The 15,936-nt window shown below is 36.8% G+C and overlaps 1 protein-coding gene across 1 annotated transcript; it reads right to left on the bottom strand.

Moving 5' to 3' along the window:
- Nucleotides 1-798: 798 nt before the first annotated feature.
- On the bottom strand, nucleotides 799-14,010 carry LOC104893251 (floral homeotic protein PMADS 2). Its single transcript, XM_057393588.1, has 7 exons — nucleotides 13,662-14,010; nucleotides 13,286-13,352; nucleotides 11,510-11,571; nucleotides 11,210-11,309; nucleotides 10,840-10,869; nucleotides 10,628-10,661; nucleotides 799-1,059 (listed from the first exon to the last, which is right to left on the bottom strand). The coding sequence occupies exons 1-7, from the start codon at nucleotides 13,847-13,849 to the stop codon at nucleotides 899-901; spliced, it is 642 nt and encodes a 213-aa protein (XP_057249571.1). The 5' UTR covers nucleotides 13,850-14,010; the 3' UTR covers nucleotides 799-898.
- Nucleotides 14,011-15,936: the final 1,926 nt, after the last annotated feature.

Here is a 15,936-nt window from a genome sequence, read left to right on the forward strand (position 1 = left end):
TAAATCCACATGCAATTAACAATCTTCACCCACATAGACATAGGTACTAATTCCCATGTCCCTGTATTAATTAAAGCACTATATTCATCATGCATCACCGCTTCCAATTCTTGTCAATCAAGGCTATTTTGTGAGATTTAGGAAGTGGTGAGCGGGAAAGAGGGAATGATAGAGCAACAAAATGTAAACCAAAGTTGTGATTGGGTTTCGAGATGCCTGATTTAGACCTAGTGGTCATGTGGTGTGGGGAGGAAGGGGGCGTGTGGGTTTGATAGCTGGGAGCCCACACATGGGGGGTATACCGAGCATGCATAATCCTCTAGGCATGGATCTGGATAAGGGGGGGGGGGGAGAACTAGACACTGGGCCTTGTAGGTAGGCAAGGTAACAAAAATGGACAAGGGTGTGTTGGGCCTGGATGACATGGGCTAGGACAGGCGCCAGGAGAAGGGGGTAACTGGGGCCTGGGCTAGGAACCGAACCACAAGGAACGCGAGGTGTCAATGGCTAAATATATTATATTCTATCATCGTTCATATAAATAAGACTAAACATGTTAATGGCTTAATTATTAAACACACCATAAAGACATATAATATTGTCTAGCTAATGTGTTTTTTTTTTTTTTTTTTTTTGAAAGGACTAGCTAATGTGCTTTTAAAACCAAGTAATAGACAACTAGTCAGCTAGAGATACGCAAACACAATATCCTCACAAGTAACAACCCATAGTACTTGCTGAATTAGCTAGGAAGGTCCAAGCAAAAATCTTCAGTTATTACAAATTAAAAGACACACATTTAGTCACATACACGGGCCACACACATGGGCACGAAAACACTAGATCAGATAGAAATATTTTGCGACATATAAAGGTTACACATATAAAGATTAGTTGATTACATCCTTTCCTGCAGATTTGGTTGCATTGGTTGCACTCGGAATCCAAAAGGCATCTGGTGGTAATGGTAATCTCTCTCCTCTGCAGTATTATTGCAAACACTGCCATTCATTTCTCGTATATCTGCATCCATTATTTCTTGCTTGTGCAGACAGTGCTGTGTAACAGAATGTCAAACAAAGAAAAGAATACTTTATATTACTTCGGTGCAAAAAAAAAATAGAATACTTTGTTTGGTTGCATGGATGAAAAATAATTATTCATGAAAATATATTTCCCAGTGGAGAATTGTTATAAATTAGCTACGAATTAATTTGGTTTCATAGAAATATGGTAATTAATTAGTTTTTCTTTGTTTGGTTTCTCACAAGAAAAGTTAGAGATCGAGAAAATAAAAAATCTAAATAGAGTGAATATTATGGAATTAAATTAAAAGAGAAAAGAAAAAGTAAGAAATACCAAAGAAAATGTAGCATTCTTTCATTTACTGGCCGGAAAGATGATATCTTCCATGCCAACTTTGGACTTTTAGTTACTAGTTACTACTAGCTACAAAACTAAAATGTAAAACATAATTCCTCTTTAACCAATACCTTTAATTAGTTATGAAGATATAATCCGTTTAAGTAAACTAAGATGTAAGGCATATTAATTTAAATAGTTACACTTGATTTTTCACAGTTTTCAATGCACACATGAGTATGACCCTGAAAATAATTACGGATTAGTAACATAATACATATAGTTTTGATCTTTAGAAACCACATTAGTCAAGACGAGTCTATCAAGAATCCTCGTTATAATGTTTTGATAATTATATTAGTGATAACAACTAACGGTTAAAATATTCTAACTTCGATCACATTATACAAAATTGAAGTGTAACCTGTAAGTTCTATTGACTATCAATCGTAGAATAATAGCAAACAAATATAGAATATCAAATAAGGAAGCAGGAAAATCACACCAGAAACTTTTTACGTGGAAACCCAAGAACTGGGAGAAAAACCACGAATATGCACTAGGAATCGATGAACGTTCAAGAAAGATTACAAAAAGTGCTCAAGATCTCTCTCTATAGCCTTTTCTCTCTCTAAATGTGTTTTTAATGATGAAGAATACATTAATCCCGTAATTAGGGCACCTATTTATACCCCTACTAAAGAAACGCGTTTCCGGAACTCAAAACCGCGTCAAAACAGCCCCGCCCGATCAGGTGGGCGAGCCCGCCCGATCGGGTGACTTAACGCCAAAACCAATTGAGCTCCCGGGCCCGATCGGGCGTGTATGCCCGATGCCTTCGGGCGAATGTGCGCCTGCTTCTGCTTCAGTGCTGCTGCTGGCCCGATCGGGCGAGGACGCCCGACTCGTAGTTCGGTCCTCCGCCCGATCGGGCGAGATGGCCCAATGCCATCGGGCGAAGCCACGAAGTTCACAAACTGCCCAGTTTCTTCAGCTTGTTGCGGGCCCGATCGGCGGCCTTGCCCGACGATCGGGCGAACACCTTGTTCCTCCGTTTGACGCATTTTTTCTTCTACGCAACCTTTCTCCACACTCATACACCCCATGAGCTTCATATGAATCATATACCCAACAATCTCCCACTTGGAGATAGGTGTAAGTGAAGAAAATACTCATACCTTCATCATCTTCTCATTCATTCACAATCCTAATCACCATCTTCGCCATCAATCAACGAAGACCAACTAAGGTCCTGCACAACCTTAGTTTATCACAACTCACACTCTTAGTGAGCATATCTGCTGGATTCTTAGCACCCAACACTTTCTCCAGACTCAACTCATTCTCCTCCACTAAACTCCTGATATAGTGAAAACGCCTACGAATGTGTTTAGTCCTACAATGATACATGGGATTCTTAGCCAAATGCACTGCACTTTGACTATCACTATAAAGTATCACCTTTTCCTGTTTAATGCCCATCTCCTCAAGAAAACCAATCAACACCATACCATCTCCTGACCTGCCTCCGACATAGCCACATACTCAGACTCTGTAGTAGACAAAGAGATACACTTCTGTAACTTAGACATCCAACTCACTGCAGTACCCCCACAGTAGAGACATATCCTGAAGTGCTTTTGCTTGTATCGATATCTCCACTGAGATCAGCATCAACATAACCCTCTAGCTTTACTCCTTTCTGCCAGAAACAAAGCCCCATACTTGAAGTACCCTTCAAATACCTTAGTAACCACTTTACAGCCTCCCAATGTTTTCACCTGGATTTGAAACAAACCTACTAACAACTCCCACTGCAAAAGCAATGTCAGGTCGTGTGCACACCATGGCATACATCAAGCTCCAACAGCTGAAGCATAGGGAACAGTGGCCATCCGCTCCTTTTCTGCTTCTGTAGTTGGTGAATGCTCCCTTGTCAATTGAGATCACTAGGAAGTGGTGAATTTCTGGTTTAGCATCACCTACATTAAACCTCTTCAGCACCTTAAGAATATAATCCTCCTGAGACAACTTCAACATACCAGTAGACTTGTCCCTGAAAATCTTCATGCCTAAGATTTGTGTAGATTCACCTAATCCTTCATCTCAAATACTTGTGACAGCTTTCCTTTCACTCCATTTATCACATCCATACTAGTACCAGCAATCAGCATATCATCAACATACAGAAGTAAATAAACATAGTCATTTTCATACCTCTGAAAGTAACAACAATGATCACTATCAGCTCTCTTGAACCCACTGCTACACATGAATGTGTCAAACTTTATGTACCACTAGGAGCCTGCTTCAGTCCATATAAGCTCCTCTTGAGCTTGCACACCAAGTTTCTTTCCTTGAACTTGAAAACCATCTGGTTGCTTCATGTAAATTTCCTCCTCCAGATCACCATGTAGAAACGCAGTCTTTACATCCATCTGTTCTAAGAACAAATTTTCAGCAGCAACAATAGCCAACAAGATACGAATAGTAGTTAACTTCACAACAGGAGCAAATATTTCATTATAATCTATACCCTCCTTTTGTAGGAACCCCTTTACTACTATCTCGCCTTATACCTGACACTTCCATCAGGCTCTTTCTTCAGTCTGAAGATCCACTTGTTGCTAAGTGCTCTCATACCTTTAGGTAATGCAGACAACTCCCATGTCTGATTCTTTTCCAGGGATTTCATCTCATCTTTCATGGCTAACTCCCACTTAGATGAATCTGTCGAATTTATTGCTTCCTTGTATGATTCTGGTTCACCTGCATCAGTTAGTAACAAATAATACATAGAAGGTGAATATCGAACAGGTGTTTTGGACACCCTTGCGGATTTTCTCAAGTCAACTTGAGAGACAATTCTTCCTGTACTAGAACTGGAGCCTCTTGGTTGTATGACAATTGTATCCTCTGAATTTCCAGGCTGTGAGATATCTGACTCCTCAGAATCAGACCCTGCAGGAGTGTGAACTTCATCTCTATGTTGCTCACCCAATTCTGGAACAATGACATCCCTAACATCAATGCCACCTATCTCCACAATCTCCTTCTCCTGAACTCCCACTACTTCAGTAATCTCAGATTGTCACCAAATACATCCTTATACAGTTAGTCTCATCAAATGTGACATCACAGTGTCTCAAAATCTTCCTACCTTTTGGTTCCCAACATCGATATCCATACTTCTCAGAACCATACCCAATAAAATAACATTTAACGGCTTTTGGGTCTAACTTGTCACGTTTTCAGATTGAACATATGCAAACAACACAAATAGTTTTAGAAAAGTAAGATTTACCTCCTTTCCACTCCAAACCTCTTCTGGCAATTTGAACTCCAAAGGACGATGGTCCTCTGTTGATCAAATAAGCTGCTGTGCTAACTGAATCTGCCCAGAAAGTCTTAGGTAGCCCTGCATGCAACCTCATACATCTAGCCCTCTCAGTCAGTGCCTGTTCATCCTCTCTGCAACTCCATTCTGTCGAGGTTTCCCTGGAACTGTCCTCTTCAGAATTATGCCGTTCTCCTTACAGAGTTTTGTGTACTCTGTCAACTCATACTCACCTCCATTATCAGACTTAATGCACTTAATCTTCCTACCAGTCTGATTTTCGACCTCAGCTTTCCACTTCTTGAAAGTTTCATGAAGTTCAGATTTCTTCTTCATGAAGTAGACCCACACTTTCCTGCTGTAGTCATCAATGAAAGTAACAAAATACCGTGAGCCTCCAAGGGATCTGACTGGTGAGGACCCCACAAGTCAGTGTGCACCAATTCTAGCTTCTCAGTTTTCAACTCCTTCTTGGCTTTTGTGAAAGTCACCTTTTTCTGCTTGCCATAACACAGCTCTCACAAAATTCCATGTCAACTGATTTCAACCCTGACAACTTGCCACTTGAAGCTAAAATCTTCATCCCCTTCTCACCCAATATGACCAAGTCTAGTATGCCATAACTTAGTCTCATCTACCGTAGCTGCACCAATCATGTCTGTACACCCTGCAATAGTGTATAAGGTTCCCATCTTAGTACCTCTAGCCAAAATCATGGAACCTTTGGAAATCTTCCACTTTCCCTCACAGAACACAGTTTTGTAGCCACTTGAGTCCAGTTGACTCACAGAAATCAGATTCTTTGCTAGGCCTGGAATGTACCTAACATCATGCAGTTTTAAAGTTCCTCCATTCGTAGTCCTGACAATCACATCTCCCTTCCCCATTATATCCAAGGTCTTATCATCAGCAAGATGGACCTTTCCTAACTTCTTTGCCTTGAAGTCCGAAATAGCTCCTTCATAGGAGAAGAATGAAATGATGCCCCCGAATCTAGGATCCACGACTCTATAGAACTATCAACACTCAAAACCAGAGCATCCTCAATCTCATTCGATGCAGAAAATATCGATGAGTTATCACTATCCTCCTGTTTCTCATTATGATCAGATTTTCCACCCTTCTTCTTGGGATGTGGACAATCCCTCTTTGGATGACCCTTCTCACCACAATTCCAACAGGTAAAATTTGTTCTGCCCTTAGACTTACTTCGCCCCTTGATTTTGATCTCCCTTGTGAACTCTTCCCTTTTCCCTTTTGTTTTCCCCTCCCTCTACCCTCTGCACTGTAGCTCCAGATGATTCTCCACTCTCTTTCCTTCGAATGCTCTCACTCAAAATAAGATCACGGACAACATCAAACCAATTTCTCTTTACCAGAGGAATTACTCACAGCAGTAACAACAGTTTCCCAAGCAGTAGGTAAAGAGGACAACAAAATTAAAGCTTTCACTTCATCCTCAAAAGCAATATTAACAGACGATAACTGACTTATTATAGAATTAAATTCATTAATATGTTCAGCAGCAGAACTACCATTATTCATCTCTAAATCAAATAAACGGCGCATCAGATATACCTTATTCATAGCCGAGGGCTTCTCATACATATCTGACAGAGCTTTGATCAGTCCAGCCGTTGTTTTGATGTCCTTGACATTGAAAGCCACAGTCCGAGCCAATGTCAATCTCACCACCGCTAGTGCCTGCCTATCCAGTACCTTCCATTTAGCCTCTTCCATGTCAGCAGGCTTATCAGACAAAGGTTGATACAGATTTTTCTGATATAAGATGTCTTCTATCTGCATCTTCCAATATCCAAAATCTGTCCCATCAAACTTTTCAATTCTAATCTTTGAATCCTCCATTGTTAATTATTCTAGATCTAGACAATAATCAAACCTAGCTCTTGATACCACTTGTAAGTTCTATTGACTATCAATCGTAGAATAATAGCAAACAAATATAGAATATCAAATAAGAAGCAGGAAAATCACACCAGAAACTTTTTACGTGGAAACCCAAGAACTGGGAGAAAAACCACGAATATGCACTAGGAATCGATGAACGTTCAAGAAAGATTACAAAAAGTGCTCAAGATCTCTCTCTATAGCCTTTTCTCTCTCTAAATGTGTTTTTAATGATGAAGAATACATTAATCCCGTAATTAGGGCACCTATTTATACCCCTACTAAAGAAACGCGTTTCCGGAACTCAAAACCGCGTCAAAACAGCCCCGCCCGATCAGGTCGGGCGAGCCCGCCCGATCGGGTGACTTAACGCCAAAACCAATTGAGCTCCCGGGCCCGATCGGGCGTGTATGCCCGATGCCTTCGGGCGAATGTGCGCCTGCTTCTGCTTCAGTGCTGCTGCTGGCCCGATCGGGCGAGGACGCCCGACTCGTAGTTCGGTCCTCCGCCCGATCGGGCGAGATGGCCCAATGCCATCGGGCGAAGCCACGAAGTTCACAAACTGCCCAGTTTCTTCAGCTTGTTGCGGGCCCGATCGGGCGGCCTTGCCCGACCCGATCGGGCGAACACCTTGTTCCTCCGTTTGACGCATTTCTTCTTCTACGCAACCTTTCTCCACACTCATACACCCCATGAGCTTCATATGAATCATATACCCAACATAACCATACATTGATCCGAAGAAACAATTTAACAAAGACTCAAAGGTAGTATTAGCGAGAAAAACAATGCAAAGACTTATATACTTTATTTCTCTCGCTCGCTAACGATAAATCTCTAGGACTTGATGGTTACAATGTAGAGTTCTTTAAAGTTTATTGGACAACTGTAGGTCCTTGCGTAACCAAGGCAATAGAACGGTTCTTTTCCACTGGTTTTCTCCTAAAGGAGTAGACCACGACACCACTCGTGCTTATTCCAAAGGTGGCTCCTCCCTCTGAGGTAAGTCATCTCCTTCCCATTAGTAATGTATTATATAAGTGTATTGCCAAATGTATGGTTAATAGGATGAAGCATCTTCTGCCACGGTTAATTGCTGATTTTTAAAACGCTTTCATACCGGGACGCCATATGGATGATAATATTCTCATTACTCATGAGATTACTCATTTCATCAACAAACAACGACAGTAAAAACAGGGTTTGGCAGCACTACGGTTGGATATGAATAAGGCCTATGATAGAGTTCGTTGGTCGTTTCTACTGAAAGTTCTCACTGCTATGGATTTCCGGCTTATTGGATTCAGTTAATCAAGGAATGTATCTCTACAGTATCATACATGATTCTTATTAATGGAGTGACTACGCCTCCTTTTCTGTCGTCTTGTGGGCTTCGATAAGGGGATCCAATATCACCATATTTGTTTTTATTTTGTATGCATATCCTGTCACACATGACGATCCTAGCTACTGATATCCGACAATTTCAAGGAATCCATCTTTACAATCAAGCACCTCATACATCGCACTTATTCTTTGCGGATGATGCAATGTTTTTCTTCAAAGCTTCTTCAGATTCCTGTAAGGTGGTGTCTGCAATAAACCGCTTCTGTGATATATCTGGTTAAATTATCAACCTTCAAAAAAATTTCATCAAATTCAGTTCGCATATTCCAACGGAGACACATTGCTTAGTGAAGTGCGAAACCTTAAAGTCACGCAATTAATTCTTCCGAATCATCAAGGCTGGAACTATTGTAAGATTAAGTCCTTATTTGAACTAATCACTGCACGACAAATTAAGAGTATTGAACATCCTTTATCTATGATTGCACGAGATTACCGATACTAGCCGTATACTAAAATCGGCGAGTATTCAGCTAAGTCGATGACTTACTACTCCACCAGCAACATAAAATCTGTAGCATGACATCTACCATTGATATGGCAATCTTTCGCTGTCTATGTAGATTGAACATCATGCCTAAATGAAAGCTTCATATGTGGAAGCTTTGGCATAATGGGATAGCAACCACTTCGAACTTACAGAAAAGGGGTGTTAGCAACTCCAGGGAGTTTCCCATTTGTCTCGACGATCAAGAAGATATACATCATCTTTTTCGCCTTTGCCCATTGTCCCTTGAAGCATGGGACCAAAGTCAACTAAATTGCAATACCATAAATACGGTTCATATGGCTTTCAGAGATTGGTTAAGCCACTGTATTTTGCATTTTACCAAGGAGGATGGGGTCGTGCATGGCTTAAATCTTCCAAAGTTTGTTGACACACTTTGGGCAATATGGTATTTGCGAAATAACCAAGTTTTCCGTCAACAACGGCCAACAACAACTTCTATTACGATGCAATTACAAGAGAGTGCACAACAACATTTGCTTTTCGTGTAATCTGACCGCATCCTGACTCGGAATCCCCTGGATCCAACCCAGCCCCCCGGTTTTGCAGTTGCTCAGATAGGGCAACAATCTAGTAACGTGTCGTCAATAACATTCCTTATTGCAGGCACACATAATAATGCAAACTATGCGGGTGGGCTTGGGTGGGTGGTACAATGGATCCTCGATACTGTGTCCAACAAGGTTTCTTTTGCTACTCGACATCTCCCATTTTTCTGGAAGCTACAGCGTGTCTCAGAGCACTAGCTTGGGCTCAGGAGCAAGGCCACATGCAGGTACAGGTTTGCACAGCGTCTAAGGCTTTAGTCCGCTTCTTAAGGTCAACACTACCACAGGACATTAGCATTCGGTGGACAGCAATTCGAATTTGCGAAATCAGTAAACAACTGTCGTCTTGCCAAATATTTCAGGTAGCGAAGACACGGGTTGCTACGGCACGTAAATTAGCTTCGTGGTAGACCTGGTTATCGGGTGGTCGGGGCGGGTCATTAGCGGGGCGGGTCAGTTGAGGGTCGGTCATAGTCCATAGCGGGTCAGGGTTAGGGTCTAAAGGGTCAGGGTCGGATGCGGGACAGGCTTAAATTAAAGCGGGTCAAGCCCACTTGAACTTGTTTTGCCCAACATTAATCCATGCGAGAGTAGGAAGGAAAGTGAATCATTTTCAAGTGATGGACTTCGCTGATTCTTTGGATTTATATTAATGTTGGTGTCTGGGTGACATAAACTTTTCTTCTGTATGAACATATAACCCTCATGTGGGTTTTTTTTAAAAAAACTTTTTTTTAGAAATTAAAAATACAATTTTCTATTATCATCAAAAAAAAGCTATTAAATGATTTAAGAAGTTCAAGTGCCAACATGTGATTGAGGAGTTAAGTCTGGAGATCAGAAATTTGTCAAATATTAGAAGTTCTAAAAATGTAAATAAAAAAAGCAAAAATTAAAATATTATGAAAACAAGGTATTTTTTGTTCTTTAAAAATAAAGCTTTGCACACATTTGAAAAAAACAGGTCGTACATATGGAGAGATCAGGTGGTAGAGGAGAAGTGGAGTAGAGGAGAGAGGAGAAAGAAAAAAATGAGACCCTTTTAATGATTTTAGTGGACATTAGTAGTTTAAAGTGGGTTGTCCAATAAGACCCAGGGCCATTTGCATTTAAAACTCAATAATAGCCATGTTCATTAAGGAATAAAGGATAATAAAGCCCTTTAATAATGGCCCGACCCTTATGCCATTGGACAGCCCTGTCCAATAACCAGGGCTACTTCGTGGTGTCGACAACATATCGTATGAATATGTAGTCCATTTTATTTTCTGCTTTTATTTTTTATGTTTATTGTACGTTATTTAGATGTCAAAAAAAACCTATATAGGAGTATATGAACAAATTGATTTTGCGTGTTGTATCAGGAAAACAATAAAGTGTGTTTTTTATGAAGATTTACTAGCAAAATTGGATAATGGACGTAAAGGCTTCTAAATTCAGTCATAATGTTTATATGAACAGATATATTAACTTCAAGAAAAATAAGCGCTATATAATTTAAATATATATATAGAAGATGTAGCATTTTAGAATCTTGAAAACTTACCAACATGTAATTGAGCTGGTTCTCTTCCTCCTCAAGCATTGTGGTCTAATTAAAAGTGCATCTCATTAGACTTATATAACTTGCTCAAAATAAGCTAATTAATCATTTGTTTTAAAAAAAATTGTAATATTAATGATATATATAGCAGTAAAACAATAGTGATCAACAAAAAGTTCCAATAAGCAGATATAAGTCAGGTAAGAAGTAGAAAGGTTCAACATACATTCTTTTTGTGCATCGCGTAAATTTCCATCTATTACAAAAAAAAAAAAAAAATTATTGTCACAAGTAAGATAGATGATTCTAAGATATGATTTGAAATATGCAACTTTACATGTTATCAATAAGCATCACATACGTACGTCAATTTTCTAAAATGATATAAATTAGAAATTCATGACAAAACTTGATATTAATCTATCAAGGTTATTAATATTTTCACTTTGACCTAACGTTTACCGCACCTCAATTTTAATCACTTGGCCAAGACATCTTTGGTTTTCATGATTATATATTGTAATTATGTATATATGCATAAACTACTATTATTTACAATTACAAGGAGCTCCAGAAAAGAAGGAGAAAAATCTTGCCTGCTTGTCACGTATGCCAGCAATACCATTTTGAAGAGCATCCTCTAGCCGCATTAGTTCTGGGTAAGCTAAAGATGCAACGTCCTCTCCCTTCAAGTGCCTATTTAATTTGGAACAATTAAACTCGATCGAACTCAATTCATTTCTTTCCCTTAATTTTTTTACTCTTTTACACTAAATAACAACTAACCTATAATATGAATTTCATTTTACAATAAGCATATATGTTATGATATTATAGTCTAGAAAATAAACATTCTGACGAAATAAAAAAAAAAAAAGGTTTATGTAGTGGTATACCTGAGCTCAATCTGCAAGTTTTCATTCTCTTTCTTGATTCTGTCGATCTCGTTGCTGAGATTCTTTGAGTATACAGTTTACATCCATGATGCCACAGAGCATATATTAAAATTTTTGAGCCAATATTTTTAAGAATGTATAAAATAATCAGCATAAGTAACTTTTTTTCCCATTTTAATCATACAAAATTAAACTCCATTTCTTTTGTTGAGTAGCTTCCATCATATAGAACTACTTCCTCCTAAAAAATCGATGTTACACTTCGACTTTTACGCTTGTGAATGCAGTATTTTAATGTGTATTAGTAAATATTAAAAGTTTTTAATGTGTATTAGTAAATATTAAAAGTTAATATTATGAAAGTATACATTGAGACAAGTCTAACAACATATCATATAGTAATGGTTGGTTTATCTAAAACTAAAAAATTCATGGTTATATATAGTAGGTGAATAGTGTGAATGTTTCAAAGTGTAAGGTGTAACATTTATTTTGTTGCGGAAGGAGTAATTAATATGGATTTCATCTGTATGACTTGCATATACAATCTATACAAATATATTAAAAGGCATGCGAAAGAAATTCTATGTGCCACATGACACTCTCCTCGCATTTCTAATGCAAATATTTTATGTCTAATTGTCTATGTGTACTCCTTACTTTTAAAAAAATGTGTAAGTGCAAGGTATCAAACATGTGACCTTTGAAATGAAAAGTAAGAGCTTAACTATAAATACATTATGACCTTGTTGTTTAATGTTTCAAATAAAATATGATGAATTTTTGTAATAATTACAATTAACTAAAAAGACTTAAACAAGTATATACATCTCCAATACTCTTATTACGTAACTTACAAGAGAATATTTATATCATATTCTCTTACCACCATTCCTTTTAAGGTATTGTTTTCAAACTCAACCCTTTCAATTTTTCTTTACTTATCACATCGTAACGTGAATTTTTCAATTTTTTAATGGATAAAAAATACGAAAAGTAGCAAAATAAATTATGAAATTAAAATATAATAACATATTTGTTTATTGTAACTGACCCAAGACATCGCCCGGGCAAAAAACTAGTTTCCTATTTACATTGTGCAAAATCTCAAAATTATATGGGGCTATGAATCACATTAATCTTTAAACCTGGTACTTGGCAAATTCCGAAACGTTTTTGTACCCAAAACCCTAGCCAATTTCATAATAAAATGCAAAAATGATTAGAACTTGAGTTTTCCGTTTCTGAAACGTTTTCGTCTCCAAAACACCAATCTTATCCATACTAATAAAAGGACCTTGAATAATGACCCCAAAGAAGTGGAAATTTATAACATTAGACATTAATTTCATCTAAAATACCCCCATAGAAAACGATTGCTTGATTAGACTTTAGACATACATAGATCCTAGAAATAAACAAAAATAAAAAAGCGAGAAAAATCAGAAAAAACCCAGATCTGCCCGATGTAACATAACATACAGATTTAGGGCAGGTAGCTATTTCTTTCCAATTTAGTCCAAAAAACCATGAAACTAGTTAGCATAAGCTAGAGACAACAGAAAGACCATTCCATATATAGATCTGTTCAAATGATGGATTTTTTCATATTTCTTGCATATTTTTAGAAATCCAAAATTATACTTCATCTGTAAACCCTTTGCATATCCTCTGTAGAATACCAGGCAACTCAAAAAGTAGATCCATAATATTTTAATTAATTTTCTTTTTTTAAAAAAAAAATATATAAATTAAAGTAGAATTCATCAAACTCACTTCATGCTTTGCATCCCAAAGCCTCTTTCTTGTGATTTCATGGTAGCTCTCTAGTATATCTTCCACCCTTTCACAACAAAAAATAAACAAAATTTAATATAAAATATACAATCGAACTAGTAACGTGACAACTAAATTGGGAAGTAGACGATGGCGGATCTTCATTGGGGAGGTCTGGGCCTGGCCCCTCGTAGATTTTTTTTTAAAAAAAAAAAATTGAACCGTGTAGTTTAGAGCCCAAAACCAAATATATAAAAATAAATTACACGGCATCATACTATGTTATTGTGGAAAAATTAATATGACCCCTAGCAAATCTTTCAAGATCCGCCACTAGACGGGTTAGTAAAAATAAAAGAAATAATAGAGTACGTACGTTGTAGAAGGGCTATTATAAGCATGCATTTTTCCATTGTTAGCAAAGATAACAACAGAAACTTTAGCATCACAAAGAACAGTGATTTCAGTAGCTTTCTTAATGAGCCCATTTCTTCTCTTGGAGTAAGTTACTTGTCTGTTGGTTGAATTTTCTATCCTCTTTATCTCAATCTTTCCTCTCCCCATTTTTTTTTTCTTTTCTTGGTTTTTGAAGTTCAAGATAATAAGTTGTACTGGCTAACTTAGAAGTTGAAGATGGAAAGAAGGTGAAGTAGTAGAAGTAAATAAGTAGTGAAGGAAGAGATAGAATGAGGAGAGAGAAAAAGGTAGAAAGGGTTTGAAGACAAGGAAACTTTCAAAAGAGGAAAGTAGGGTTTGGCTGAAAATGGGTTGGTATATTATTTGACGAGTGATGTTTAACTTAGTTGAGTTTCTTTTGATCTGATGCCATTTTTTTTGCTTTATGATTAGGCCTGTGTTTGATAGTTTGTGTCATCTTGTTAACCGTTGGTCTCTTTTCATCATCATACGGTACAATTTAGTGTGTGTATAGTGTACCAATATGTATTAATTGGCTGTGTTTGTTATAGTTTTTGGATTACTTTGGCAATTTGATTAAGGTTATTATGGTCTCCCCAACTTTGCTTTGGAAATTCTTACGTGTTCTTGTTAGAAATAGACTATTATAAATTTTGGATTGGACCTTAGTATTTTTGTTTACTCGTTATAATTTATATTTAATTTCATATTAGTAAAAGTTATCAAGGTTAGATATTAAATTAGAATGATATATAAATTGACACTAATCTAACAAAATCTAACATTAATATAATAGTCAAAGTTTAGCTAGACCGTGGACCATATCAGATTTCACTCCGAATCACCTTATTTTAGTTCAAGAGAATATAGCTTTAAATGTCTATATTTGCTCTTATCAAAAGAAAAAAATGTCTACACTCGGGTGTATCTAAAAGCATAATCCTTAGAATAATTTTTTTGCTTATTTTGATAAAGTTTGATCTTTTGATGATCTCGTTGTCTTACTCTTATTGCAACATATTCCTTTTCACATATGGTATGTTTAATGCATAACTTTTATCAGTTATTCCATTAAGAAGTACTAGCCTTATATGCTCGCGATGCGTGTGTTCATTTCAAAACTTATTATTCTATTATATATTATATTCGAATTATAAGTATAATTAAACTTAAAATGTAAAAGATTAATAATTAGATGAATTTAGATATATTAATTCAATAATGTAAGAAACTAGCAAATCTTGTTAGTGATCTCAGATATTAATTGTTTGTGAATAAATTTTGAAAAAAAAAATAGAGTTAATGAATTGGTTTGTCTGAATTAAAGAGTATCAAAGGTAGTGAGTGTTTCAGACTTTTCAGGTTAACGTCATATATATCATCTTCTCTTTAGAAAACCAGGTCAAGATATTTTCTGTCCATTTAATTTTTGATTGAAATATTTGATGCATATACCATTTTTAATTTGTTTAGAATGGGAAGTTGAAATGAAAAATGGTTTTTAAATTATTTTCTTTTGTAATTTTTTTCATTCTTATAGATCATTAAGGTTAATTTAGTACCTTCAGAGGAGACACAATCTTCCTCCGCCATTTCCTTATTTCATAGAGATATATCAGTAAAAATTTGATATATCTAAAAAACATAATAGGAAAAATTGACAATAGAGGTCTGAACTTTGGGTGATAATTTTTAAAAGGTCTGAACTATTGATTAACATGTGTAGGTCCCAACTTTAAGGGGTCTTAACTTTTAGCGAGCCTCGACAACTTAAAACTGAAGATTTTTTTTTAAATCTCACCTAGTTCCAACATCCCTCCCTCAATTAACCCTTCTGATGTGACCCAAGTTTTACAAGTGATGACCTATTAAGTCAGTTTTATGTCACTAAGGTCCGCTAAAAGTTAAGACACCCTAAAGTTGGAACCTACACAGGTTAATTAATAGTTCAGACCTTTAAAAAATTATCACCCAAAGTTCAGACCTCTATTGTCAATTTTTCCAACATGATATTAACAAAAGCTAGCTTTTAATTGTTCATTTGAAAAATGTAATCTCTTTGTTCTAGTTTATTTAATTTGTAACATACATTGCTTTTTCACAGTTTTAACACTTACATTTACCAGAGTCGCATATACATGTGATGCGTGCGTCAACAACCTTATGAACTATACATACGAATGGACATATGTTTTTTTGATCTTAAATTATTTTGGTAGTGATGTAAATTATTG

This window comes from Beta vulgaris, chromosome 1 (genome assembly GCF_026745355.1).
Source record: "Beta vulgaris subsp. vulgaris cultivar EL10 chromosome 1, EL10.2, whole genome shotgun sequence".
In the NCBI taxonomy this organism is placed as follows: Eukaryota; Viridiplantae; Streptophyta; class Magnoliopsida; order Caryophyllales; family Amaranthaceae; genus Beta; species Beta vulgaris.

Coding starts and splice junctions, on each gene's coding strand:
- LOC104893251 (XM_057393588.1), bottom strand. CDS start 13,849: ATGGGGAGAGGAAAGATTGAGATAAAGAGGATAGAAAATTCAACCAAC. Junction 11,310..11,509: donor AACTTGCAGATTGAGCTCAG/GTATACCACTAC, acceptor CAAATTAAATAG/GCACTTGAAGGGAGAGGACG. Junction 1,060..10,627: donor GGAGGAAGAGAACCAGCTCA/ATTACATGTTGG, acceptor ATTCTGTTACAC/AGCACTGTCTGCACAAGCAA.